A 27467-nucleotide genomic window follows, 5' to 3' on the forward strand; every position below is an offset into this window, starting at 1 on the left:
GTCTTTAATGTTTTTAAAGAAATGTAAAATTTTACACAAAAAAAGAGGCTGGTTTTCTGGTAGCACAAATGAAGGGGAAAATAACCCCTCGATTGAAAGTTTAAATGAATCTAGTTTTTTATCAATGTTAATCTAAAAAATTGAAAAAGATCAAAGTCCTTATTCATAATCTTTTATCACCCCATAATGTTTGTATTCTCTGAAAGAAGAAAAGGTTTGAAGCTGCAATGTGCTGTGGCTAAACTTTCAAAATGTTATTAAATATTAAAATTATATAGATATTAATATTAATTTGTCTGGTCCAGCTGGATTTGATCTAGCTATATGTCTGCTTATTGTGGATGACACTTAGTTACTCCAGGAATCGGATCATTACGTGTTTTTTGTTGAAAGCAAAAGTAGTACAGTAAATATGCATGTTTTACCACATTGAAGGAGGGGCAAAGACTGATTTAGTACTTGTGTATTTGTTCAATCTTCATTGGATGAGTTAGTTAGCGTCAGCTAGGGGTTATTGTTTCAGGCCGAATGATAATAGTATAACCTGCCAGTTGTGAATTGTCTCAAGATTCAGTTCTGGCCATCATCTTCTCTCGGACTTTCTGTATATGCCTGTTTGTGCTCAGTGTGGCAGGTATTTATATCGCAATCAGTCATCGGGGACATAGTATGCTTAAGATGGCCAAGTTTATGGAGCAGAAAGGATTCACACAGGCTGGTAAAAACAGCCTTGGCATTGCAAATGAAACTTTTCATTATTATACAAGTAGTGACAAGCTTGTCTCTATACAGCTGACAGCAACATAGTGTTCTGGTGCCTTAGCTGACTTGGCCAAAGGCCAGGGACACTCATGCACATTACTCCACTTCTTGCTTTCACGCACAGTAGACTGTGCAATCCAATCGTCAGCTCTCTGTGCCAAGCAAATTCCCCTGGTGGCCATTACTTTTAGCCTTTTTTTATTCTATAATGAAAACATAGCTGTATCTCATGAAGAATGCGTAACATGAATGTACAAAGTAAAAGGAGATTTTTGTTTCTTAAGATTTTCTAGCTTGCTTCTAAATTTGAAATAGAAGTTGCTGCAAAAGTCTAAGGAAAAAATAAGGAAAAAGTTGTATTCTGGATTAAGAGTTACCATCAAGGATTTTACATGAAATATTTTAAAAGAAGGGAGTGTTGTACTCTGGATCAAGAGTTACCATCAAGGATTTTACAAGAAATAATTTAAACATTTTCGGTTATCAGAAATTAGTTGAGAGGTCATATGGGCTTTTTAAAGACAAAGTGTTAGTTTTACATCACAGTGCATTCACTGTGTGGAAGATACTGTGCTCTGGTAGTATGGCTAAGGATCTTGGCCCTGAATTTCTGGTCTTTGAGTGGACAGCAACAAAAATACATAATACATAATACATACTGTATAAAAAAAACTTTTAATGTACTTAAAGTTTTAACTTATTCCATTTCTTTGGTGCCTTTTGCTAAAGCAGCCACAGGAATTGTTGTTTAACACCACTATAATACAACTGTTAATGGAGAACTAGGAAAAATATTACTAGCTCAGAATTCATGACTTTGTTCATGACTAATTCATGAATTCAGATCTATGTTCAAATCAGTTAGAGCTTGTCAGAATAAGTTAATTCATGTTGACCACTGTCATAGTACTTTATTGATACAAATGACAATACTCTTACCTTATTTTTAATGTTCTGGAGTTGAATTTTAAAGATTTAGAAAAGTACAAAATGTCTAAATTCCAAGATTATTCAGAAGGCTCATACTGAGTGTTTTTCAACTGACCTCACTCACCAAAACGCACCACTTGCTTGGTCACCCTACCACCAGTGAAAAAGTCGGTTGTTTCTTGTGCAGAATTGTAAACTTCCCCAAAAATGGATGGAAGTGATTGATGTTCTTTTGGGGAAGCAGCACTCTTTGCAGTAACAGTATGTAACTCAGCATGAGAAAAGGTCATTAAATGACCGTTGTTTTGATTACTGTTTTAAAGTTTGGCCCCACTCGTATTCAGCATGAGTGATAATTGTTTTATATGCAAATTCCTAATGTTTTACAATGATCAATTTTGTATTGTTTCAGTCTGAAGATCTTTCCAAACAGTATGAAGAGCTTTACTTTAAAAGCAAAGATTTTGATGCCAGGTTGTTCTTGGATCATGATGAAACCCTACAGCCAGTTAAAACCGATGTGTAAGTACTCAACTACAACGAGGAGGCTGGGACTCCTCGTTGTAGTTGAAACTTTTGAACAACTCTTGAAAATATTTCAAAATGTTTAAATTGCATCTGTCCCTTACCAGCAGTATACTGTAAATTGTCTCTGGGTGATCTCTGCGTTTGTTCTTCAATACTGTTCAAGTAAAAAACTAAAACTTTCTATTCTTTTTTTCACATGTCTGTTGTCATGTGCTGAATGTGAACATTTAAACCTTTATACAGTGGATTGTGGCACTACTGCCAAGGACATTGTCTGGGAGTTTTATTTTATTGTTGAGCCAACATGACTCTTTGTTTAACCATAAAACTAAATCTGTAAGACGGAAAAGGAAAAGTGTACACCGTGGAGCAAAAGAGAAGAAAAAACGAATTGTTCTGTTGTTACAAAGTGATGTTATTGGGTATCTAAAATAGAAATATGAAACAAGACTGGTACAGTAATTGAGTTGGCATAAAAGCTATCTTTGACATCAAGAGATCAAAGGAAAAACTGTTGTTCACTCTCAAAAGTCCTAATAGCAGCGGACAGCTCAGCAACAAGACAACCACAGAACGTCGATTCCCTGTTTCATTGCACATTAGTCTGTGTTGGGTTTCTTAGTATTTTCAGCTGTCTGCTATATGTAAAACTTTTTTGCTGATCAGTTTCTCATTTCATTTCAATTGAATATAGTGAACCACTCCAGAGCAGTGGTTCATTTTCCAGTATAAAGTATTCTACAGAATAGAAATGTTTCAGCATTTTTACCTTGTACTGTTGTGATTTAAAATAATGGAACAAAACTGAGCTATTACCACCACATTAGAAATTCTGGCTGCCACATGGCACTGAATTTCTAATGCCCGGATTCTTAGATATCTACAGTATGTGTTTTTTGGTCAAGTGTCTCCATGTGAGGCTGCTCATTTTCTGCAGCTTTGTGCCTTTAGGTATTTTTCTCATACATTTTTAGAAGCTTGTGACACAGTAGTTTTAAAACAGCCATTCCCGTTTCGGCATAACGTTTGCAAATTTTGTTCTCAGCAGTTTTTTTTCTTTGAACTTTGAACCTGTAGCTCCATTGTGCCCGAAACACTTTGTTTCTGTTCCTGTAAATGCATTAAAGACATTTTGATGAGTCTATTGAGACATCATCTAGTATATTATCAAGTCAAGAGTAAGAGCCCTAGGCCAAGGTCCCCATATTGTATTAAATTAATAGAATGAAAGAAATGCCAGAAAATAACTTAATTTTGACATTGAAGAAAAGACCCCCAGTCCACCTGAATTCTGATATCCACTGGACTTCTTTAAAGGTATCCACTGAAAATAATCAATTTTCTCTATATTACTTATCTCTCAGTAAGAGAATATTAGGGAGAACAATGTTCTTGTGCAAGAGTCAAAAAAGCCCAGTTGAGCAATTTAGTGCTGTGTCAGGGAGCATTTGTTCAGATAGCACAGATATGAAATATATTTGTGGAATTGATAAGGTTGGTGTTAGATACAGTAGATAGATACTTTATTGATCCAGTGAGGGAAATTGCAGTGCAACAACAGCTTAACACAGACAACACAGCAACAGTGTAACGAATTATACAATAATAATACAATACAATCAGTACAGTGAGAAGTGCACTAAGAAGAGTTACTCACAGTCCAGAACACACAAAGAACAGAACAGTACACAAAAGAAGTCATATTGCACAACATAAATATAAATGTATTGCACAGGTCCTTGACATATATTACACAAAAATGGTTGTAAACGTGTTGCAACATTCTTCACTTACACATATGAAAAGATATTTGTTTACTGAATGCATGTCAGCATTGAAATAAATAGCACAAATGTCATAAAGTTGCATCTTTACTCTTTACCCATGTGGCTTAGAAGTTATAAGATGGGTATCCAAGCTACATTTGTTAGACTTGCTCGTCTGCCATTAGCTGTGTAGTAAGAGTTTGGGGATATTATATTTTTAAAACATTATGCTCTTTTGCACATTAGAATCCTGCTTTTTGTGCCTTGGTTTTAATGGAACAATGGTGAAGTGTGTTGCTGCTGTCTGTTACAATGGTGCACAGGTGACTTAAAGCCTGCCATCAAATGAAAAAAGGGACCTGCAGCAATTAGTTTTTACAGAAATTTAAATCCTAACCAATCAAGAATATCGGGTAACAAACTGTGGTCATGTACACATCTAAGCCTGGATTTTGCATGCTTTTGTACTTTTCAGCAACAGCAAGCGTGAGTTTTGCATAACTAGTCCATAAATTAAGTATAGTTATCTCTTTGCTGTTAATTTGTGCAGATAGCAAAACCATTTACAAAGATCCAAAAACACTGCTGTAGCCCATTTCTAGATTGAAAAAGAAACATTGTTCTGTCATTGCACTTGTTCAGAACAAAAACATGTTTTCACTGTCTCATTCCATAGGAACCTGATGGTATCTATTTTTTTCCCCACAGGTCACAGCTGGAGCGAACGCCCAGAAAAAATCCTTTGGAGGAGGAGGTACTCCCCATCCCACCACAGACTCCAGTCAGGTGTGTGCACATGTGCCAGCCTCAGTGACTGCTTGTTTCACTTATCTGTTCTTCCAATGTGTTCTTGTACAAAAATTCATTCACTGTCATATGGGAGTTTAATTGCTTCATTGGTACTGTAAGAAGTACTATAATGGAAAAAAAAGTGAGGAAATCGTCCCAAACTGCATTTCAGCCCCTTGCCCATGATAAAGTATTCTAGATTTCAAGATAATGTTGAATTTTCTCTAACTTTGTTTTTACCTGTACCACACTTGGCTTTAACCTCATCTTTATGTTAAACTGATGCCACTCAAATGCCTCATATAATAAAAGTGCTATGCAGAGCATATGCCGAGTTCTGTAGTCTACAAATGTCTGGCTTAAACAAATGTCACATCACTGGACAGCCTTTGAGCTGTGTTCTGCCTGGTAAATTGAGCACTGTCCAGACATGAAGTTGTAGATCTGATTTACAGTTTAAAATATTTTTGTGTAACAGTGTAGATTAAATTCAATTGTAGGACAGTTAGAGGATTAGTAATATTTTGTTGACATGAAAGCCAGTTCATTGGACCTCTCTTCTCAGTCGTGGCCAGTGAGGAAGCTTGCCAGACTGGTTTTGTAACAAGGTGGACAATAAAGACATTACATAGTGTTTTATAAGAGCAACTGGTAACACCAAAGCAAAGTGTTGCATTTTCAGTGTTTTGCAGCATTCCAGCCTTTAAAAGACATTTACTAGAGCCAGTATGTTCATTGCCCTCTGGGTATTGGCTTTTTTTATTTTCAACCATAATTAAAATAAATTATTTGTGATTATTGTACATAAACTGCATCTCCATTCGGTTGAAAGGATTATTATCAGAGCAACCCGGTTTTCAAGAGGTGAAAATAAATGCACAGCCACATATGCAGTTGGTAAACCACATAACTGTAAAATGGATTTGTGAAAATGATGGTTGAAAAACATAATTTAGTATAAATAACATTGAAAATGTGGAACACTGCACATAAGCGATAAAGCTTAGTGTGATTTTACAATGTCTGCTTGAAAATGCATAAGTAGTTCCCAGTGGAAAGAGAATGGATAAATACCTGTGGATGTAACTGTATTTTTTATATTTATATTTTTAGTAGATGTGGTTAGTTTTGTCATTGACATTTTATTTATTTTTTTATTATTGACTATCACTCTGCAACTCACAACTGTCAACCCACTGAAGCTAAGCAGGTGTGAGTCTGGTCAGTACCTGGATGAGAGACCTCCTGGGAAAACTAAGGTTGCTGCTGGAAGAGGTGTTAGTGGGGCCAGCAGGGGGCACTCACCCTGCGGTCCATGTGGGTCCTAATGCCCCAGTATAGTGATGGGGACACTGTACTGTAAACAGGCGCTGTCCTTCGGAAGAGACGTAAAACCGAGGTCCTGACTTTCTGTGGTCATTAAAAATCCCAGGTTATTTCTCTAAAAGAGTATGGGTGTAACCCTGGTGTCCTGGCCAAATTTCCCATTGGCCCTTACCAATCATGGCTTCCTAATAATCCCCATCTATGGATTGGCTTCATCGCTCTGCTCTCCTCCCCACTGATAGCTGATGTGTGGGGAGCGTTCTGGCGCACTATGGCTGCCGTCGCATTATACAGGTGGATGCTGCACATTGGTGGTGGTGGTGGAGGGGAGAATTGATGTGGTATAAACAATAGCTGTGTAATTTGCCCTAAAAAATGTTATTGCTTTAACTACTGGCCAAAAAACTAGGAATCCTCCAGTCAAATGAGCAGTCTTGCATTGGGTTGTTGGCTTGACATCTATAAACTTTCATCGCTTTCCTCAAAGCACTTGCATTATGAGGATCTATTGGATCCTTCAGAATGCAACGCACCCCATTTCTCCTGCTTGAGAAGAATGAGAAGCAATATTTCAGAATCTTGTAGAATGCCACTTCTCATTGAATGTGTGGGGTTTGTTAGTATGCTTATGCTTAGGAGCACATGCAGGTAATGAGGTAGAGAACATGATCAAAAAGAGTTGTGTTAGTGGGTGAGTTTTAAGTAGGCTCTGGAGAGTGATGAGACCCAGGCTATTTAGGCCCAGTGTAGGCCTGGGACAGTGGAGCTGCACAGGGATTATTCCAACACACTTCCTGCCCACAGTTTTAAAATATTTGTTAATGCCACAAGCAGGAGTTCTGACCAGATGATCCATCTTATACAAATTGCAATGTTCTGTTTCCATTTCAGTTGTTCAGCTTGCTGTAAATTGAAGGCTTTGAATTGCAGGGTTTTTTTGTTCTTATTTTAAATTTAAGTGAACAAGTGAGAGGAAGTGACTAAGATTTTTAAGTTAGGTACTGTATCAGGCATGTGGGCAGGTGGTCTCAAAATTAACCACCTCACTGGCACAACATGTATAAAATTGATCAGCTTTTGCATCTGTGAGAAAAACTGACTTTGGAGGTTAGCCCACAGACCTGGTTATAATTACTGTACTGTATATGCCAGGAAATGTATTTAAAGCTGAGGTATATGACATATGAATAATTCTGAGCATAGCTGTGGTTTACAACCTTTTATTACATCAGTGCTTGCAATTGCAGTGTCCAGCTAATATTGATGTTTCCAAAAGGAATGGATCATCCCTTCTGTTTCAACAGCTGTTGAGTTGGGGGACATCTGCATTTCATTTAGACTTTATAGTATTTTTATTGAAGTGAACAAACAGCCTGATAGATGATTGTGTGTTTGCTCTGAAGAAACCTGATTATGGGTGCTGTTGTGTTAACCTTGTCTCCACAGAGCTGCCATGAACTCCATTCAACAGCTAAAGGTCATCCTCAACTCCGCCAGTGACTGGCCATCAGAAAACCTCGTAAAGTACTTCAGTGTAAGTGAATGTACTGCACTGTTGGCCCGTTGGGAAGAGCATTGTTTTGTTCTGCTGTTACTTTGCCAGATTTCAGCCTTTGTAAGCAAGGAACACACCCAGCACTCACCTTACCATTTGCAGGCCCAAGATGTTGGCATGTGCCTGCTTTTCTAGTAATGATTCATCAGCCAATGAAATGTTACCCGTTGTTGAAGCTTTACATCCTCTGAGACTTCACTACCAGATATGGTTATACAGGAAGCAGATTGAGAACTTACTGGCATTTTGTTTGCCAACTTTTATCTGATTAAATGGCATGTAGAGGCATTTACTTCTCAGGTAATTTTTACAAGTTGCATCATCCAGATAGTATTTGCTAAGAATGGGTACATTTTTTGTTGGCATTAGTCTAGTGTAACATCATATCTTTAATATGTTTGTAGCATCTTTCTTAATAATCCTTGCCTAAGAGTGTTACATTTGTTTTTTGTGTCCTAGCTGGGATTTAATGTGCCTGCTTGTTTCCAATGTGTAATTTGTAGATAACTGTGGCAACGGTAAGAACATACACTAGATGTTTAGCATTCTGAAGTTATAAAAGCTAAATTGACGATCCTGTTTTTCCATAATCATTCTATCCATCATCTGTCTGTTACATTCTGGTGGTATGTTTGTTTCCCAATTAATTATAAAAAATATAAAAGTAGCTGAACCAGAACATCACCCAATGATGCCGATATTACCTGGTAGTGTGTGTGCTTTAAAAGCAGGTACTGAAGAGCTTTTTCCTGAAGGAGAGTTAGGCCTATTGAGGTGTGAATGGCTTCATTTTTGTTTTCCTTAGGAGAAGATGGGAAATTATGTGTTGGAGTTTTTTTGTTTTGCAAGCACATTTTCAGAATTTTGGTGCATTTAAACAAAGTAATATCTGAGAATATTAATTGAATGGGAGGCTTTCCCTTTTTTCTTGTCTGGTGAATTTTAAGACTCGTCTTGTAGTCTTAAAGCTAAGTGTTAACTGCTTTCATAATTGCCATTCTAGCTTTGATCCTAAGAAATCAAGTATAATCAATTATTTCACTCTTTGAACACTTACAGTTTAATCTGGATTGTTATGCATTTTTTTTCTGCCCCAGAACTGTACAGTGAACCCCTCTGAGGAGATCACCGAGAGGGTGGTGAATATGAGAGAACTCTTCATCGATAGGTTTGCTCGCGCCGTGGGGCAACAATGCATTGAAATCGGATCACAGGTAAATGATCTTCTGGGGTTCCTTTTGAAATGGGAAGTGTTCTTCGGCTGTTATTCAAGTTAAGAAACACCTTACATTTGAGCACGGTCATACTGGAGATATTTAGGAAGCTTTAAACAGTATGGCAATCTGCTGAAGTTTTTTTTACCATCTCAAAACCTGGCATTTCAACTGTGCTGCCCTTGCATGGTAACATGCATGGCGACAAATCTCTCAACAGCTTGGCTGCATGCAGTGTGCATGGTACATATGCAGCTGAACACAATATAAATGTGTGTCGGAAAAATAACTTAGTTCTCACCAATGTCCCTTCACCCATGGACTCCGTCAAAGGTGAAACCTAGAGCAGTTGAGTACTGACCTACTGTACTCATTTAAGTTCTTCATTTAAAAATTTGGTGTGAAACATGTAAAGGTTTATTCCATGCTGGAAAGATAAAAGAAAAAGATATGCAACGTTTCGGCTGTGTAGCCTTCTCTGGGAGTGAGAGAGAGTTACTAGAGAGGATTAATAGAATTAGAAGGAAACGAGTCTGTTGTTGAGAGAGGGGGCAAGGTGTGATCCTAGTTTCAGCATAATTTTGGTTTCAGATGTGTTTCTGCAATAGGAGTTCCGAAACCCCTCTTTGAGAACACAGACGGAGAGATCAGCATGATAATGGCTGTTAAACATCAAATGGGAAACAATGGACTTTGAGAGATCTTTGATCCTCAGAGACCAAACATGTTCCCTGAAGCAGTCACCCAGTCTCCTTCCTGTTTCACCAATATGGATAGGTGGGGATTTTGTGCAAGAGATGTAGTAAATAAGGTTGCTGGAGATGCAAGATATCATCTGAGTGATCTGGAAGTGTACAGAAGGGCCTTGAATGAGCGTTGTATTGAATATATATTTACAGGTGATGCAGCAAGTTCTGTTGCAGGGGAAAGTGCCTGGTGTGGATGATTGCTGGTGGTGGTCAAGGGAGCTATGAGCAAGAAGGTTATGCAGATTAGGTGGTCAGCAATGTGAGATTGAGGCAGTCAGAAAAAAGGGAACCAGTGGACAGATCATCATGTAAGATAGAAAAGTTGTCGTCAATGGTCCTGGGAATAGAAAGGGTGGTTGGGAAGCACCAATGGAATGCGGTTGTTAGGCTGGGAGTTTCTAATTGCGTTGAAGATCCAAGGGTTGTTTTTGCCTCGGTTAAGGGTCCGGTTGATAACATGGGTAGAGTATCCTCTGTTGATGAAAAAAGAGTGCATTTTGAGGGATTGGTTTTGGAAATCCATGTTATCACTGCAAACTCATCGGAGCCTGAGGAACTGTGAAAAGAGGAGAGAATTTTTAGTATGTGTGGTGAATTAAGCTGTACAGGAGATAGCCGTGTGAATCATGTGGGTTTGTAGCAGACAGAAGTAGAGTCATGCATGGTAAATGGATAAGTTTGTCCAGAAAGGTTAGTATTAGTAAAGGTAGTGGGTATGTTTTTTTTTCTGTAAAACATGATTTAGTTTTTTATCCTTCTCAACAGTGAGGAACTGGTAAAGTTTGGAGTTGAGGGATCCAGCAAGGTTAGTTATAAAGGGAAGGTGAGGTGGAGCTTTTAGCAGTAAAACTTCCTTGGCTTCTTTGTCAGAAAGAGTTATCTGTTGTTTGAGGGAGTAAATGAGAGAAGGGGGCAATTAGCACAGGGAGGAGGAGAGCAAATAATGAAGAGATCTAGAAAAAGATTTCGCTTAAGGCATAGTGGGTCGCAGCAGAAGTGGACTGAAGTAGTGAAAGTGAAACACTATTTGACACTCTTCTCATTGTCACTTGTCTAGTGCTCTAATCCACAGTCCAACAGTGTGAAAGCCATAGGCTTTTTTTTCCTAGAGGCATCAACAGTAGAACATTTAGAAAAAACTAAATGTGTGAATAAATGTGACATGTTTTCTGGGCATTCTTACATGATTTTGCTCGGTGGTGCTATTAATACTACTATATAACATTTTTGAATTTTGTAAACAAGATCCAATAATCCATTTTGTAAATCTTTTTGACGTTCTACCTATTTCATCAGGGATATGGATACATTTGGACAACAGTCTTGCAATGGAAGTGCTCTGGTGTCCTATATATATAGAAATGTGAATAATGATTTAATTTTATTAGGATGTGAGTGGAGTTATCTTCTTAAGGGTTTTTTTATTATTTAATTAATGCTTAAATGTAACTAGAACTGAGTGCTACAGAAATGAACATTTATCCTTTGTGTATCACACTCATTTATATTGTACCTCTTGAATACTACATCATTCATCTTTTTCTAAATGTACAAATAAACACATTTCCTGTTTTTCTTTTTCTGACCAGAGATTTGTACTTGGTGTTCGGTTATACTACAGAGTGATGGAATCCATGCTTAGATCTGTAAGTGGGTTTATTTATTAAAATGGTGGGATACTTTCTTGCTCTTCTGTTGTTTTTCTAAAAAAATAATTCAAATCACCCTAGCATCTTTTTTTCCATCTCCCTTAGGAGGAAGAACGGCTGTCTATTCAAAATTTTAGGTAAGTTTAAAACCTAGCTTTTCTGAAGTTAAGTATAAAATGTAAAATGGGGATGGATTTGTCATTCTGTGCGGTTAGTGACATTCTTGTATCCATATTAATTTTCAGCAAGCTCCTCAGCAATGCAGATTTCCACACCTCTCTGTTGGCCTGTGCTTTGGAAGTTGTCATGGCTACTTATGACTGTAAGTTATTTTTTCTCTCTTGCACAGATGAGTTCTGATTACTTTGACTTCCCCAAAGTGATTTTTAACATCTCATAAAAGAAAGCACCCCTCAGTACATCAGATTTCACCAAATAAAAATAAAAAACTTTACTGCACATTATTTTCCCTTTTACAGTGCCAACTATCACCTGATAAACACTTTGAAGCTGTTTCTTGCAATAGGAACCAAGCATAAAGCTTGGTTTCTGCACTTTATTTTACTTTATTAAACATACTTGTCACCTCTGATAAAGACCTTTACACTACCTACCACAGAAGATAAGCTTTTACCCAGAGGTGTTTGTCTACTTTTCCTGTTATTACAATTCTTCAGTATCCTGTTGTGTTAAGGTACTGTATCTGCAGCTTTTTTTCTGATGGTGACTTAAGTTTCTCAGTACATGATGTTCATCTGCCTTATTCAGCAAAAACAAAAAAGTAGTTCAAGGAAAGTCGGAAATGCGCAAGATGAAATATGGTAGTATATGAAACAGTATCGGTATGGAGAGATTTTATCATGTATGATAAAGCGTAAACCTTAAAACATAGTAAGCAGTTGAGTGCCAGGTTTCACTTATTTCCTAGACTAACTTTGATACAACTTTCAGAAAAGAAAAGGTTTATCTTGGTGGTTAGTTCACTCAGATTGTTTTTGTTTTTGAATGCTCATCAAAAATGTGGAAAACCATAAGGTACACCCCAATGCATGCTTTTTGTGATCATTTTTTTGACAGTTTTGTGGGTTAATAATGGCAGAAATCAAGTTTCATACTAAACAAGGTGGCAGATTCATCAGTGTTTTTTTTTTTTTGTCCCTCCACCAGGGAGCACTTTCAAGAGCAGCAGCAGCTCATCGGAGACAGACCTGTCCTTCCCCTGGATCCTGGATGTCTTCAAGCTGAAGGCCTTCGACTTCTACAAGGTCATTGAGAGCTTCATCAAGGCGGAGCCCAGCCTGACGCGGGAGATGATCAAGCATCTTGAGCGCTGCGAGCACCTCATCATGGAGAGCATCGCCTGGAGATCGGTAGGCACTGGGGAGAGGGGGCAGCAGCGTGCGCTCTCTGGGCCGATTTTATTAACCGCTCCATAGAGAGCATGTGCATGACAGAATAGAGTTGACACTAATGCACAGGCGTCTGGTTTGCAAAGCCAGCCGGGTCTTGATGTGGACAATTGGGTGCTGCTGACTGTTGCTTGTACCACATGCACTGTGAGACAACCTGACCTCTAGGACTGTGCTGATGAGGCTTTATTCTATGATCTGATTTTTTTTTTTAAGTTTGTGAAAGATCACATGGTAAAGAGCAGAACAGGGGTTTTGCAATACCACATTGAGGAAGAAAACATGACATGTCTGTTTATTTCATTATATTTTTCTTGTAAATAAAGCATGTGTATAGTTTCCTGGGATTATACTTTGTAACAGTATGGTTTTGTGGAGATCACTCTTACCACTGGATGAAAGATGCAGGATTTTTTTCCCCTTATTCCCAATAAACCTGAAAATGGAGCTCACGAAAAATAGGAATATTAAACACTTAGCTTCTACCATGTTTTTGTTCAGAGGGAAATCAATTATTAGGTGATCCTGTAGTTTCCCAATTTGAGTTTGTGCTTATGAGATGCCTTTTAGCGTCACCCTGGCACTGAAACTTCATAAATAGTATTTTAATTTCTCTCCTTCTGCCAGCTAGGTAGCACAGCACGATGTATTAACTCCAGGGCTTGCTTAACAGGCGACAGACCTCTGTCAGGTTTGTGACATGGCTACATTATGATTTGTAATCATGCATTATAAGCACCATGCTACTATTGTCTTTGCACAGCCTGTTATTAACCCCCCCTAGACAACAGACAGCCTTGCTTGTAGATTTGTTATATTGCCTGGTTATGGTCATTTCTACTAGTAACAGCTTTTAACATAATTGCTTAACATTTAATAACATTTAATAACATCTTAAAATCATGGTTACATTTACCAGTCATTCTTAGCCTTACAAATATTTAAATAAAAGATATGTTGATCTGGTTGGAGCATACTAAAACTGTTTTCTTAGTAATAGCTAAGCCTTTTCCCCATTTACCCAGTTTAAGTTCTTTGAAATTCAGAGGAACTGATGTTTACACAGTACTTTTAATGCAACGTGTGCATTTAACTTGTTTTATCTTTTCCTGTTTAAAATGATAGAGAGAAGTAAACATTTTGCAGATACAGGCATTAAATACTGAAAGAAAAACACTGCAATATGTGAATGATAGTCTTCTATTTACATGCAGGTTTCTGAATCATGTTAGCAAACATTTATTCACAAGTGTGGTAAGACTTTTGTGTTTACTTATACGTTTAATTTACGACAGCATTTATATTAGGTATGTTTTTTTTATGGGGCTCGGGTAAAATGAAATCTTACTTCTAAAAACCATTGACATTTCTTATCTGCAAAATACTCAAAAACAGTATTCTTTAGACATCGAAGATTTGCTGTTTCTGTGTCTCCTTAAACTAAATGTGCACTATAATGACTGCATACACCTCTTTTAATTTCAAAAGAAAAGCTTTAGACCTTGACTGGTGTCTAATAATAACTATAACTGACACAAAGGAAGAAACTTTCTTGTTTCACTTTTCAGCTTCAATATGAAAAGAAGACAGCTGTTTCTGGTTCCCTTATGGTGACATTGTTCATGACCTGTCTTTCTTTATAAGAACAATGTCAAAGGTAAAGCAGAAGTTTTATTTCTGTAAAAAAGTACATAGGCATGTTTCTTCCTGGTTGGAGACTGGACTATACTGTTTTAGTGAAATAAGTAGCAGACGGCAGACTTTGTGATCTCTGAAATGTGGTTTTATCAATGGTTATGAAGAAATGTCTTTTTTTAGAGCTGGGCATCTCTCTGGTTCAGTAATCTACCAGACTACCTCACTAACCAGTATAGAGTTTTGAAATGCAAGGTATTTTAAAATCCATACACATTTTTTGTGACATTCAAAGCCGTTGTAACCTAAGTTTTAAAAGATTAAGTTTTAGCCATTTAATTTTTTAAATGGTATTGGAATTATTGACTGGTGGAGGCCACAGGGACTGGGGTAGATTAGCTGGAGCCAAGGTGATGAATATTTAACTTGGCAGACATTAAGTAGTTTCAGCACTTCCACCACTGATCCATTTTCTTTTTGCCCTTCTGTGCTAATGCTGTATTGTTACCGAGATACTTTACCCTGTACTTACTGGAACATCTTAACATCTTGAAAGAACAGCTGTTAATTTTCAATTCACCACCTTTTCAAGCTGAAAAGAGAAGAAATCTCAGACATATTCTTGATTGGTATAATTTGATGAGTGTATTGTAGCAGAAGTTTTTTGAGGACGTTTTGAGGAAACCGTCCTCAGAAATACCTTCAGAAAATGGAAGCTGTTAGCAATATTTTCTGTTCTTGCACATTTGAAATATTAGGAGAACAGTTAATTTTGCTAGGCGAGAAGACCTTGAAAAGTTGTCAAAGCTGCTTTGCATCTAAGTTTCTTAAATAAACATTCATGTTTCCTGTGATAAATCTTATCAAAACCAGAACATTCTTCACGTACAAAGACATTTTGTCCCAGTAAGGGAAACCAGTTGATTTCTGTGGTCTGAGGCTTTTTTCTGAATTTTTAACTGCTTTGTTTGTACACTCATATATTATATTATATCTTGTTTGCTTGATTGAGATACTGTATTCATTATAGTATACAAGTTCAGACTCATAAGAGTAATGTAAATGTAAAAACTGTCCTTAAATGTAAATTTTATGACTTTGCTGTATTGTTGAGGGAAAATGGAGGGATTGAGATCCCTTTTGCAAATCGGGAAATGAATCGTTTGTTTTGCTATGCAAGTTCTATCTTCCCTTATCAACACACTACTGATGTACAAAAGTGAAGACAGGACGTATAAATGCTTTCCTCAGATCCTAGTGTGGGGTTTGCATGAATACCGGAGGAAGTATCAGTTTTCCTTTCACAATGGTCTTTTCTGAATGAGCCTCCTCTCCCTGTAGCCTGTAGGTTTCCAAACCACAGTATAATCCTGTGCTTTCTCTTTCTCATTGATACATTATCTTTGTTACCAGCCAAGTACAGTACATATTGCCTTTCTCACTGTTTCTTTGTATGCCTTATTGAATAGCAGAAGAAACACATTTGAACTGCCATTTCTGATCTGTACAAGATCTTTATCAGCAGCGTTACAGTACCTTTACAGGCCACTTTAGATGGATCAAATTTGAGTTGATCTTGTGTAAATACATAGTCATACTGCTGAAGAATAAAAGACTGAAGAGAAAATCCCTTTCAGTTCTTACAACAAGCTTTAAACATTGGGACAAAAAATTTTTTTCTTTTCCTGGTTATGAGAAGTGGTAGGATTTGATCCTGACAAGTACCACCTATGTGAGCGAAACATTCAAACTCATGTTTATGCTGCCAAGAAAGAGCTGAGAAAGCCTTGGCCAGTTATTGCAATCCTGTCCTCAGTGGTGCTCTACCTGTTTTCCAAATCTTGAGTAACTGATCATATTCAGTTAATGATATAATCCAGGCTTGAACCTGTGATAGCTGGATCATAACGCAGATGATAAAATAGGGCTTAACACTGTAGCAATACTGTGACTTGATATGGTTCAATCATACCTGTGCAAACTAATTTGTAAGCAAACACGATTAGGATGCAATGCAGGGAGTTTGTTTTTGGGAATCTTTTACAAAGCACTGATTAGACAAACTAATGTGATTGCTAAAAGAAAGATGGCATTTATTGATATGCTTGGTTTTATCTTGCTTGGTCTGAGGAATGACTGCTTGACCATGTGGGCAAATCAAAACTCCCTCCAGTTAATCTGCTATCAGTGGTGCTAGTGATGTTGAAGGGGTATTAATGTGAAGAATCCTGTGAAATTGTTTGAAGACCCTGTTTATACCATGGAGGACTGGTAACAGGTGAAAACTGGGGTTTATTCTTTTTATTACCTTTTATGATTTTCAAATCCTGTCAAATAGTAGCATGAAATTCAGATGTTTTCTACTAGTTTTTTTTTATTTGTACTTAGTAAAATTAATTGGATTTACTTTGTAAATTGATGAATGACAATAAGGAAATTGAGCTAACTAATCAATACAACCTCCTAAATAATTGAAGATAGCAGTGAGTGGCGGTGCAATGCTAAACAATTGTACTAGAATAGTATCTAGTCAAGAAGTGCCTACACTTATACAAAACAGAAGAAGCCTGTGATTAATGTGAGCAAGTGTACAACAATTATACATAACCCACCTTTCACATCTCCATGAATGTTAAAAGAATGCAGCACAGGTTCAGCAAGAACTTTCCCACACAAGTCAAATCCAATCATTTGAACATCCACATCTAACAGAAACTATACGATTCCTTCATGAGTTTTGAGCTGAACTTAATGGAAGTTGTGTCCAGAAAAGCCTTATATAAGTGTAAGTTATTATTATTACTACTACTACTACTACGGGTAGACCTTGGAACCTTCTCGAGATCTTGTCATTCCTTGATTTATAATGTAGGAAGTTTATCATTTGTAGTCCATGAACAACTGCACTTTGTATTCCTTGTTGGACTGCAGAAATTTATTTTCACCAAGATTTTGTTCTTTTTTTCTTTGGTGTCTTGATTCATGAGCTCTTCACATCAGGTGATTGCGAGTTTTCGTTAAGAGACAGTTCACAAGGATGAGTGTTTCCTAGGGTTTTGATGCTTCCCAAAAATCACAGAGTTGCTGTAGTATGGGAAAGAAGGGTGTCAGTTTTCAGAGGTTATCTTTGTGACTCAATTGAGGTAGCTTGGCAGTTCAGTGTTGAAAGTGTCCTTAGCTACGCTATGCTTTTCCTGTCAGATCAAGTCCCTTATTTGCTTATTTGCAAAGGACTTCAGTTGGTTGGTTAGCATAGAAGACGTCCTGGGCCACAAATTCTCTTCTCTATCTTCTTGGGGTAAGGATGAAATTTCAACAAAGCTACAGGGGGGAAAAAAAAGGTTCCATATGTGCAGTATCCCAGTTCAGCTCACTGGCTGCCAGTGCTGGTGGCAGAATCCTTGTGAAACATCTTGCTGGAGAAATAGTAGATGAGAGGATTCAGGCAGCAGTTGGAGCTAGCCAGGACAAGGACCACAGGGTGTAGTGCCTGGCTGGCCTTGGCTAGGAGGCAGTTGGGCAGTAGCTGCACCTTGGTGAGGGTATACCAGAAGAGGTTGAAATGGTAAGGAGCAAAGCAGAGGAGGAAGATGGCCACCACCCAGTAGATGACCGTCAAGGTTCGCTGCTTGCGCGGATGAGGTCGGCGGTGATCCCAGTGAGGGCGACGCAGCACGTGCAGGATGCTGCAGTAACTGAAGAGCAGCAGGAGCATGGGCAGCAGAAATGCAGCCTCCACAAGGAGGAGGATGCCCACGATGAAGAGGCGGTTGCGGCTGGACGATGGGTCCAGCAGGCAGGGCTGGTGGAGCAGGGCTGCAGCCGTGTGTAGGAAGGGGAGGGAAATGCTGAGGGCTAACACCAGGCACCAAATCCCTGCACTTGTTCCCCTAGCGGTACGCACACTCCTCCACCGCTTGTTGAAGGGGTAGACCACAGCAAAGTAGCGGTCAACCCCGATGCACACCAAGAAGAAGATGCCTCCGTAGAGGCTGATGTATTTAAGTGTGAAAGTCAGCTGGCAGAAAGTGCCCCCCGGCATCCAGTTCTGGGAAGAGTGGTGGTGGTAGTAGATCCTCAGGGGAAGGGACACCACAAAGAAGAGGTCTGCCACAGACAGGTTAACCATGTAGACTGCGGTGCTATTGAGCGTCTTTGATGAAGCCCAGAACCTTTGCAGGGCCAAAGTGTTGCTCCCCAAACCAAAGATAAATATGATGCTGTATGTGACTTGGTAGAAGGTGTAGCGGTAGCTGGTATCCAGGGTGCAGTTGGCAGGAGCTGAGGCCAGGCTCTGGTTTTGGAGCTCCATCATTCGGTCTCATCTGTCAGGAGAGCAGAGCATTTCTATTGCAGTATGCGTGTCTTGATTGTGCGCCTGTAAAGACTGAGGAACAGGCAGATATATATGGAAAGGCAATTTCAAAGCCACCTTCATTAATAATGATTTCTGCAAATAGAACCACATATGATGCACCCTCAATGCCAGTTGGTTTTTAATGTTTTTTTTTCATTACTTCAAATATTTGCACTGTGACAAGCTGTATATGGCCTTTGCAGTCAGGGGGGAAAAATGGATTTTTGCTCAGACACTCTGTCTGTTTGCTTTTGGAAGCCAAAGAGCTAAGCAGACACTTCTCCCGCCCTCTCTTGCCCGCTTTCACCTGCTGAAAAACGCTTGAAAATCACCAGCGTTTTTATGAAGAGGAAACAACCACCTACAACCTCTCTTGTCTGGAGAATGAGAGGCATTGAATCAAAAAACTGGATTAGAATTTCATATACTGTACACTGGTATCAGGGTACGTATTTAATAAGTATCAATAGGATCTATTGTGAGGTGAGCTACAGTATATGTTTATATTGGAATTAAAATTAAAATCAAGAAAGTGTTGTGGTAGGCAGAATTTACCCTTTTAATTTTATTTAATATTTTAATGTTTTGCTCAATTAGGTGACTGAGGCAGTATGCTGTAAAGTACTAGATAATTTTTGTCCTCTGCAAAGGCTTAGAAAGTTTAATTTCATTTAAAAAATGTTCAGTGAGTGTCATTGAAAACTGGAAAGCATTACAAAGCAAAAACAGATTTTTCAAGTTCATTTGATAATGGTGTCTCTGTGTGAGAGCAAGTATGTATTTTTGTATTTTCAAGTTTATTTTCTCCTTCCTACTACAGTGATATGTACCTGAGCTTAAATCAAGGACAGTTTTTGTAATGATACATGTGCAAGCAACGGCAGCTGTATCATGCAGCTGTATTTATCTTCTTTTACACCTTTTGAAATGTTGCCTTCACATTTAGTGCGGCAGAACTACTTCATGGCTTCTTTAAGCAGTGGCACACAGGAAGTTCACAGCAACCGTCAGACTTTTTATCAAAACCACAGTAAAAGATCTAAACCAAACCAGAAATGCAAGTTATTTAGATTGACAATTTTATCGGTGTGTAAAGAGACATGATCAAATGTGGCATTATAAAAAAAATAGCATTACCTGTACCCTATTTTCTTGCCTTTTGTCCTTCTGTTAACACTGAAGACAAACTGTAGACCTTGTGCGACAAATGTTTTTTTTCCAGTTTTAGGTTTTACAGCTCCATAAAACCCACTCATGTAACATGATTTTCTACACCCTAATATATTCTAAGGGGGTAGTAAAAAGGTGAAGATTTCACAGATTCCTTATAAGGGTTCTTTTTCAGGCTCCTGCAGTGAGTTTATGTCCCATAAAGTAGTTGTTGGATGGTGGTGAAGAGAGTTTAGATTAGCCGTTTTACTGATGGAGGGAAGCTGGTGCTTTGTTGAAAGTGTAGACTTCATAGCCTTAGAAATGCAGTCTAGCTCAAAGGTTAATTTATCTTAATACTGTTGTTCCTTCAGTACATTCAGTCTAAATGCAACATTATGCTTGCTGATTAGAAAACCACTGTTTTCTTAAGGCAATAAGATGTTGCTTTTTCTGATTTTCTCATTGCAAATGTAGGTACTTACTAGGGAAAATGTCTTGTGCTTCCTTAATTATGCTTAATAAATCAGTTGACCCCAGGTCAATTATAAGGTAATAGAAAGCAGAGTGCGAGTGTATGGAGAAGCTTATTTTAAATTAGTACATATTTATACGGTGTGATGTTTAACAGCCAACCAACTGCAGCATGGCTTCTGTAGAAACAGTGGGAGCAACGGAACCCCATCTAGTTTTATCAGTATAAAAATCTGAGGCCTTTGTGGTTACAAGAAATCACACAGTGCATTTTCTTCTTACGTTTATATTATTAAGGCTCAATATATCTGTAATGTTTAAGAAATATTTCCAGCTGTAGATGGCATCTCTAGCTTTTTAAATGGCTTTTGTATAGAACAGAAAAGATAGGTCAACAATGGGTGAATTTAATGATCTCAGTTGAATTTAATGATCTTGGATGATTATACTGTTATATTAATCACTTTTTTACCAGTAGTTCTTCAGATCTTATTACCAGAGTGAAATAATGTTGGTTCCAGGTCACTATTATTTTTCAGTTTACTGCCAGATTCCTGTCTAGAATGCTATTGTATTTTCTTGTGACTCATTTTCCGCTTTCCAATCCCTCATTTATGTCTTGAATTTCCAACTTATTTTCACCCAGTTGGTAAGCATGGCATTGTCTGCCATGAATGACCAATTATTCTTTAGCTTTTCAAAAGTGTATATCTGACTGCCTTTTTACTTCTGTTCACTCAGTGTCAAGCTTAAAAATATAGCAATAAAACAGACATTTAAATACAAACTGTACATTGCTATTTTAGAGAGCCTGCACAATATGTTGCAGAAAAAAATCTAAGGTTTGTTTCTATTTATGTATTTAAAATATTACTCCTGAAATGAAAAGAGTAACATAAAGTAGACTCACCAACATTTAATAAGGTTTTATGTGCAGAGTTCTTCAAGCATGAATTGAAAATTATACTTTGTTGTCTGTTCTTTTATGTTGTTTTTTCTTGTGTGGTTCTGCTCATTTGTATGAGCTCCCTGTCTTGTTGTTCAGCCCAGTGCTTTATGAATCTGTATCAGTGGTGGAGAAAACTTTTAGAGCTGTCATCTGCTGAGTAAGTCCAGCTGGTCATGCTCACTGAGCTGCAGAAAGGTCACTACTCCTCTGTCCACTCCACTGTTCACATCAGGATGATACAGGGGGTTTGTTAATGGACAGGCAAAAATAAACCTGCAAGATTTATTAGAAAGCAGCCTCAAATGACTCAACACTCATCCCCATCTAAAAAAACTAGGTCCTTTTGTCACTATGGATTCCCAGTGAGTTTCCTTTGGTCAAATCAAGGTGAATATACTGTATATAGATGGCCAGCAGACATATCACTCTGCAACTGGCAACCCACTGAAGCTAAGCAGGTGTGAGCCTGGTCAGTACCTGGATGGGAGACATCCTGGGAAAAACTAAGGTTGCTGCTGGAAGAGGTGTTAGTGGGGCCAGCAGGGGGCACTCACCTTGCGGTCCATGTGGGTCCTAATGCCCCAGTATAGTGACGGGGACACTAGACTGTAAACAGGCATCGTCCTTCAGATGAGATGTAAAACCGAGGTCCCGACTCTCTGTAGTCATTTAAAATCCCAGGTTATTTCTTTAAAAGAGTACGGGTGTAACCCTGGCATCCTGGCCAAATTTCCTATTGGCCCTTATCATCATGGCCTCCTAATAATCCTCATCTATGAATTGGCTTCATTACTCTGCTCTCCTCCCCACTGATAGCTGATGTGTGGAGCGTTCTGGCGCACTATGGCTGCCGTCGCATTATACAGGTGGATACTGCACATTGGTGGTGGTGGAGGGGAGTACCCATTACCTGTAAAGCGCTTTGAGTGGAGTGTCCAGAAGAGTGCTATATAAGTGTAAACAATTATTATTGTATAACTGGTTGTAGATACCAAACTACTGTAGCTTGCCATAGTTATTTCTCTCAAACTACAGTTCTGTCAACGAGCTGTTTCTCCAAGATAAACTGTACATGTGTAAAATTTATAATTTGTACTCCATAACGGCACTTTGTATTCCTTGTTGGACTGCAGAAATTTATTTTCAACAAGCTCATGTCTTGTAGAAGTACAGAAGTTTTGCTTTAGTTTTTTTTTCTTGGAAATGACTCCTCTAAACTGGTTTATTTTTGTCGCCCTTCAGTTGGTAGATGTCTATGCTGCATTTTTTAGACTTTATAGGCATTGCTTATCAAGGAATGATAAGAATGTGTTGGCTACATAGGGTAGTCAGCTGCTTAATATTTGCAGAACTGAGAGAATGGTGAACGTCAGTTTCCTTAAAGTTAATGAAAATGATACAGCTTGGGTTTTCATCTTCCGGTGTGATTTTATGCATTTCATTACATACTGCATATTGCAGGCAGACACCTGGTCTTGTACATAAACCTCTTTTTCGTCAATGCAATGTGTAATTTACACTTTTAACATGCCCTTTCCTTGCAGAATTCATTCATTGCTAGGCTTAGTTTAGGGATTTGCTGTATGTTCTTGGGTGCTGTTTTATATCGCAGATGTGTATAGTTTTCTTTGTGAAGTCTCTTTCTTTTTCTTTTCATTTTTATTGGAACAGCGCAGTCTCTAGGAATAATACTAAACCTTGGGTGGTGAAAACCACATACTGTACACCCATCTCCACCCATTATTACATGGGAATCAGAGAGGCAAATAAGTATTTTACTGTACATTAGGTTCCACAATTAGAGGAATTAATGGGAGTGCATCCTTTTGTGTGTAGGTTAGCTAAATTGCTTTAGTTTTTTTCTCAGGCAGGTATCTGTTAAACTGTTTTTCACCGCTTAGCTGGCTTTTAGAAAGTGGGACTTTGCATCTGGCATGACCACCCATGGAGACTCTCTACTAAAACCTACACTGCAGCCATAAAACTTTTACACAGCTCTAATTGTTTTCCACCTTAATCATGTTAACACACTAATCACATTAGGGTTTAAACCCTCCTTTAAGTCCGTGGGAAAGTGCATATTTCTTTAAATGTTCTACATTACTTTTATAAATAAGGCTTCTAAGTGTGAATTCTCATTGTTACACATAAAATATCACAGATTTAACAAATATTTTGTAAAATGACAAGTATATAGTTGTGGCTATCAAGTAAATGGCTCTTTTTATGTAGTCCACTGTCTTCATTGCAGGGTAAGTTATTTCGGTGTTACTGTACATATGAAACATTTTAAAATTTGCTTTCGGCTCTTAAAACGTGAATGGGACTTGTAGTCCATATCAACTCTGCCAATTTCAGAGCAATGAAACTTCCCTTATTTAGCTATGTCATCATCTTTGTAATCTGGTCATCTAACATATTAAGAGCTGTTTAGTCAGAAATAAGGGAGAGAATGCTTAATAAACAAGTTTAAGAGAGATTGTGCATCTGTATGTTGACGTTGTTAGAGCAATAGATTATTTTTTTAACCAAAATTTAAATTCTGAATAGGTCAACTAAAGTCTGAACGGGCAATCGGATTGCTGGTTTTCGTTGCATCTGAGCCATTAATCACTTGTGCCAATTCATGCCTTTAAATCAAAGACTGACCTGGACTGGGATTGAGTCTTATTGCCGGGGATCGTAGCTTTTTCTTGTGAAATATTCTCTGTAAAAAATACCAGATAGTTTTATAGAACTCTAAGACATACTCAAGTCATAATATAGCTTTTATTGTAGGAAACCAAGCAATAGGTTTAGTCAATATGCATCATTGCATATCATTGCAAGCGAAATAGAGAAAACTAGTTTGGCAACTGTTTTTTCAGTGCATGTCATGAAGTTTTGTTTTTTTTTCCCCAAGATGTGCCTACACTCACACACAGCCAGTTTCCTTTGCTTTGGTAAACATGCCTTTACAACCTCCTCTTCACTGCCGAAAAAATGAGCCCAGCAAACTGAGCTTGTTAGATTGTCAGCCCTTGTGCAGGCTTCGGGTTCACTTCTCTCGGGGCTGGTTGTGAGAAGGTATGAGCCCGCAGTTATTTAAAAAATGCAGGACTGTAAGCAAGGCTGACCTTGGGTGTGACCTCTATAAAAGGCAGTAGTGAACTGGACACTAGCTTATCGGCTCAAGGGGAGTCCTAATTGAAGCAAGCTGGCCAAGGGGCACAGGGAATGTTGGGAGGTATTCAGACCCTGCAGGCAATTGATAGAGCACATCCTTTTGAAAATGAAAGCCTAGGTATACAGAGGGTTTAACTTACTGAAATGTAAAGCACATTTCTCATCTCACTCTTTCAGTTGCTGCATGCTTATACAGTGGCTTTTAAAAGTGTTCAATCCCTTGGTATTTGTCATATACTGATTTGACTTGTCCAAGAAAATGGTGTGGTTTCTTAATGCAATAGAGACTTTTTTTTATTTCTCTGGGCTACTGGGAGTAGCATTCCATGCTTTATGGTGGGGTCCATTGCTTTAAGGCAGGCGTACCCGGGGTACCTGCAGTTTTTAATGTCCAGTTAAAAACTCAGCTAGAATGAAAACTAGAATTCACCTGGGCTCTTCTGGAGCAGAGTCCTGACAGACATTTGGTATGATTACACTGAATATTTCAACGCTGTTGACTGTTGAATAAAATGCCCTAAATACCACATAAGTCTTGGTTTCCATGGTGTTATTGGCCTGGTCTTGGGATTCTTTCGGGCATGCAGTGGGTGAAGCAGCTATTTGAATAACATTTAATTGAGTGGAGATTAATTGTACTCAAAGAACAATTACATTCTTACCCATTTTCCCCACATTGACACACATTGTGCTCTACTGTGACACTCGGAGCAAGGTTGAGCCAGAAATGGCATGAAAGTGCTGACACAGGATGGGCTTGATACAGGATATGATGATTGTGTTAAAACCATTATCACTTTCTGAAGTCAAGTTAGAAGTGTGGTATAAGTTGATTTTGCACTAGTCTTGTTTAATTTCCCCCATTCTTCTATCAGATAAGATTTTTGCTTTCACACCATTGCAAATCTTAAATTCCAGTTTAGCCTATTATACACTGTATTAGGTAAATTGAATATTCTGTGAAATTAACCCGAGAGAATAGCAGAATGAACCAGACCATGAAGGTGTAAAAGGAAATTCTGCATGAGAAGCTGGAAAACTGGCTGAATTAATATATATATATAAGGGGAAGTTACTAAATTCATATAAAAGAGTAAGGGAATCTGTTCTGTAAAGTAACACTATACTGCATTAACCACTGCTCTGTTTGGAACTTGGAAAGGGCCTATTTTTTGCAATATTTAAGAACCTAAGAGTTAAACCTTCTCCCTACACCATGTGTGTCAGAATAACCAAGTGTTATCTTGTGAGGAATGTGCTTTTAGAACCCGATGAAAATGGTGTTTAATCCATGACAATTTGCTGCCTTTTATTTCATAATTCCCTTCTACAATACAGAATTAAGGTTTATACCTAATGGTTTCAAACTCTTTAATGGGTGGGCTGCTTCTCAAGATAGTTCTCTTCAAAGAATTCTCATGCTAGCTGAATTTTATTTGTACAGATTTTCTAAAAGGAGGAAAATGCCATGTCGAAATAAGGTGCTTAAAGTAAGGACAACATATCCTTTTCCACATTAAAAGTATCTGATGGGTTTTTAAGGTAATATTTCTAAATCCATTCCTGGTTTGATGAGTAATTCCAGTACTTTCCTTCAGAAGACACTTCTTGAATTCTCTATGTTCTTTTCTGTCACTTGGTCACTCATTGTGCCATGGTCAATTAGACTAGAAAATTAGTGATGTGTGTGTGGCCTGTCAGAAGTAGACTGGCAAACTGAATGAGCTTTCATTGTTGCACAGTGTAACCTCTTGCGTGTTTGAACATGTAGGATGTCTACTGTTATGCAGTTCCTAAAGACCATTTCTTCTATAACAGGAAATACTTAGTGAGTTTTCTGGCAGCAGTTCCCAAACTATTATACTCCTGGGGGGAGAGAGTTTTTCTGGTTTAAAACAATTTATAGTTATTTTGATCTACCAAATGGGGGTTAAAATGAAGTGGTACTGAAGGCGGAGTGAAAAGAAGTATAGATTTGCTAAAAACTGAAAAGCAAAGAAGTGGAATCAACCTTATCGATAGCAGTCTTCTCTAAATATGCTAAAATTGCTAGCGAGTCTGCTAGTGACATTCTAAGGAGTAGAGCCTCTAAAATTTGTTTTGCACAATGAAAGCTTAGTCTAAATTCAACTCTTTAAAACACAAAGGTAAGCAATAATACAAACACAACCAATAAATGGATAATTTACCTTTTTCCCCAAGATGAAATACACAGCTGTTGAGAATATAGAATTTTGAAAACTGCAGAAAACAATTGAAGTGAACAAGATGAAATAAGGTATCAATCAGTATAGAGTGGCAATTACCTTAACTTCACAAAGGACATGTAAGTGCATGCTTACTTAGTTTCTCAATTAATACTTAACAAAAAAAAATCCAGAAACACATACAATACCTAGAATTATCAGGTGTTCATACTTAGGCCTGTGCTTCATGTTAATGTGTGAATAAGGATTTGTATCGTACAAGTCACATAAGTTTACTTTTGATAGTTTCTCTATTGTATGTGAAAGCTGCTAATGCTGAATTCTTTCAATGAAAATGAATTTGAACATAATTGACACGTATCCATGGAGTATTATCCAACTAGAAAGGAACTCGTGATTTGTCTAGTATTTTTTTCTCCTCATAAACAATATAGTTTATATTTTCTGGGTTGGTTGTTACAGGGCTTGTTAAGTCATGACTTACTGGGAGTGTTTGGTTGCGTGAGAAGCTGATCTGTTTGTGTGAAAGAGATTCTGTATTTTAATCTTTTGTGTTACCAGATCATTGCTAAAATATGTTCCCCAACAATGTAAAATATAGCTTCTGTTCTCTTATGATCCCCACAATCTTCATAATAGAACAATTTTATTATATTTTGGAGTAAGAAAAAAACAGTAGTTCGTCTTAAGGAATTATTCATGCATATCTTGATATTAGGTAAAATTACCAAAGATGTGGTTAAATTCTGGGATATTGGCAGATATCCTTCTTTGCATTTTTAGGCCTGTGATGCAAGTTAATTTGAGTGAATGAGTTAAACTCTGAAAATTCCCATTAATGTAAATGGACTTGA

At 37.9% G+C, this 27467-nt stretch overlaps 2 protein-coding genes across 2 annotated transcripts in view; one reads left to right on the plus strand and one right to left on the minus strand.

The window, feature by feature from the left end:
• Positions 1–27467, plus strand: part of rb1 (retinoblastoma 1) — an 82059-nt gene that overhangs the window by 17267 nt on the left and 37325 nt on the right. The window contains exons 10-17 of the mRNA XM_015341909.2: positions 2105–2214; positions 4695–4772; positions 7548–7635; positions 8754–8870; positions 11209–11265; positions 11374–11405; positions 11514–11590; positions 12436–12638. Of these exons, the coding sequence (XP_015197395.2) occupies positions 2105–2214; positions 4695–4772; positions 7548–7635; positions 8754–8870; positions 11209–11265; positions 11374–11405; positions 11514–11590; positions 12436–12638 (762 nt within the window). The remainder of the gene's footprint in view (positions 1–2104; positions 2215–4694; positions 4773–7547; positions 7636–8753; positions 8871–11208; positions 11266–11373; positions 11406–11513; positions 11591–12435; positions 12639–27467) is intronic.
• gpr203 (lysophosphatidic acid receptor 6) lies at positions 16763–21318 on the minus strand. Its single transcript, XM_015341912.1, has 2 exons — positions 21203–21318; positions 16763–18699 (listed from the first exon to the last, which is right to left on the minus strand). Exon 2 carries the CDS (start codon positions 18625–18627, stop codon positions 17683–17685), a length of 945 nt encoding a protein of 314 aa, XP_015197398.1. The 5' UTR covers positions 18628–18699; positions 21203–21318; the 3' UTR covers positions 16763–17682.

This window comes from Lepisosteus oculatus, chromosome 5, assembly GCF_040954835.1.
Source record: "Lepisosteus oculatus isolate fLepOcu1 chromosome 5, fLepOcu1.hap2, whole genome shotgun sequence".
Lineage (NCBI taxonomy): Eukaryota > Metazoa > Chordata > Actinopteri > Semionotiformes > Lepisosteidae > Lepisosteus > Lepisosteus oculatus.

What these genes read in the sequence shown, in the direction of transcription:
- gpr203 (XM_015341912.1), bottom strand. Translation starts at nt 18,627, where the DNA reads ATGATGGAGCTCCAAAACCAGAGCCTGGCCTCAGCTCCTGCCAACTGC.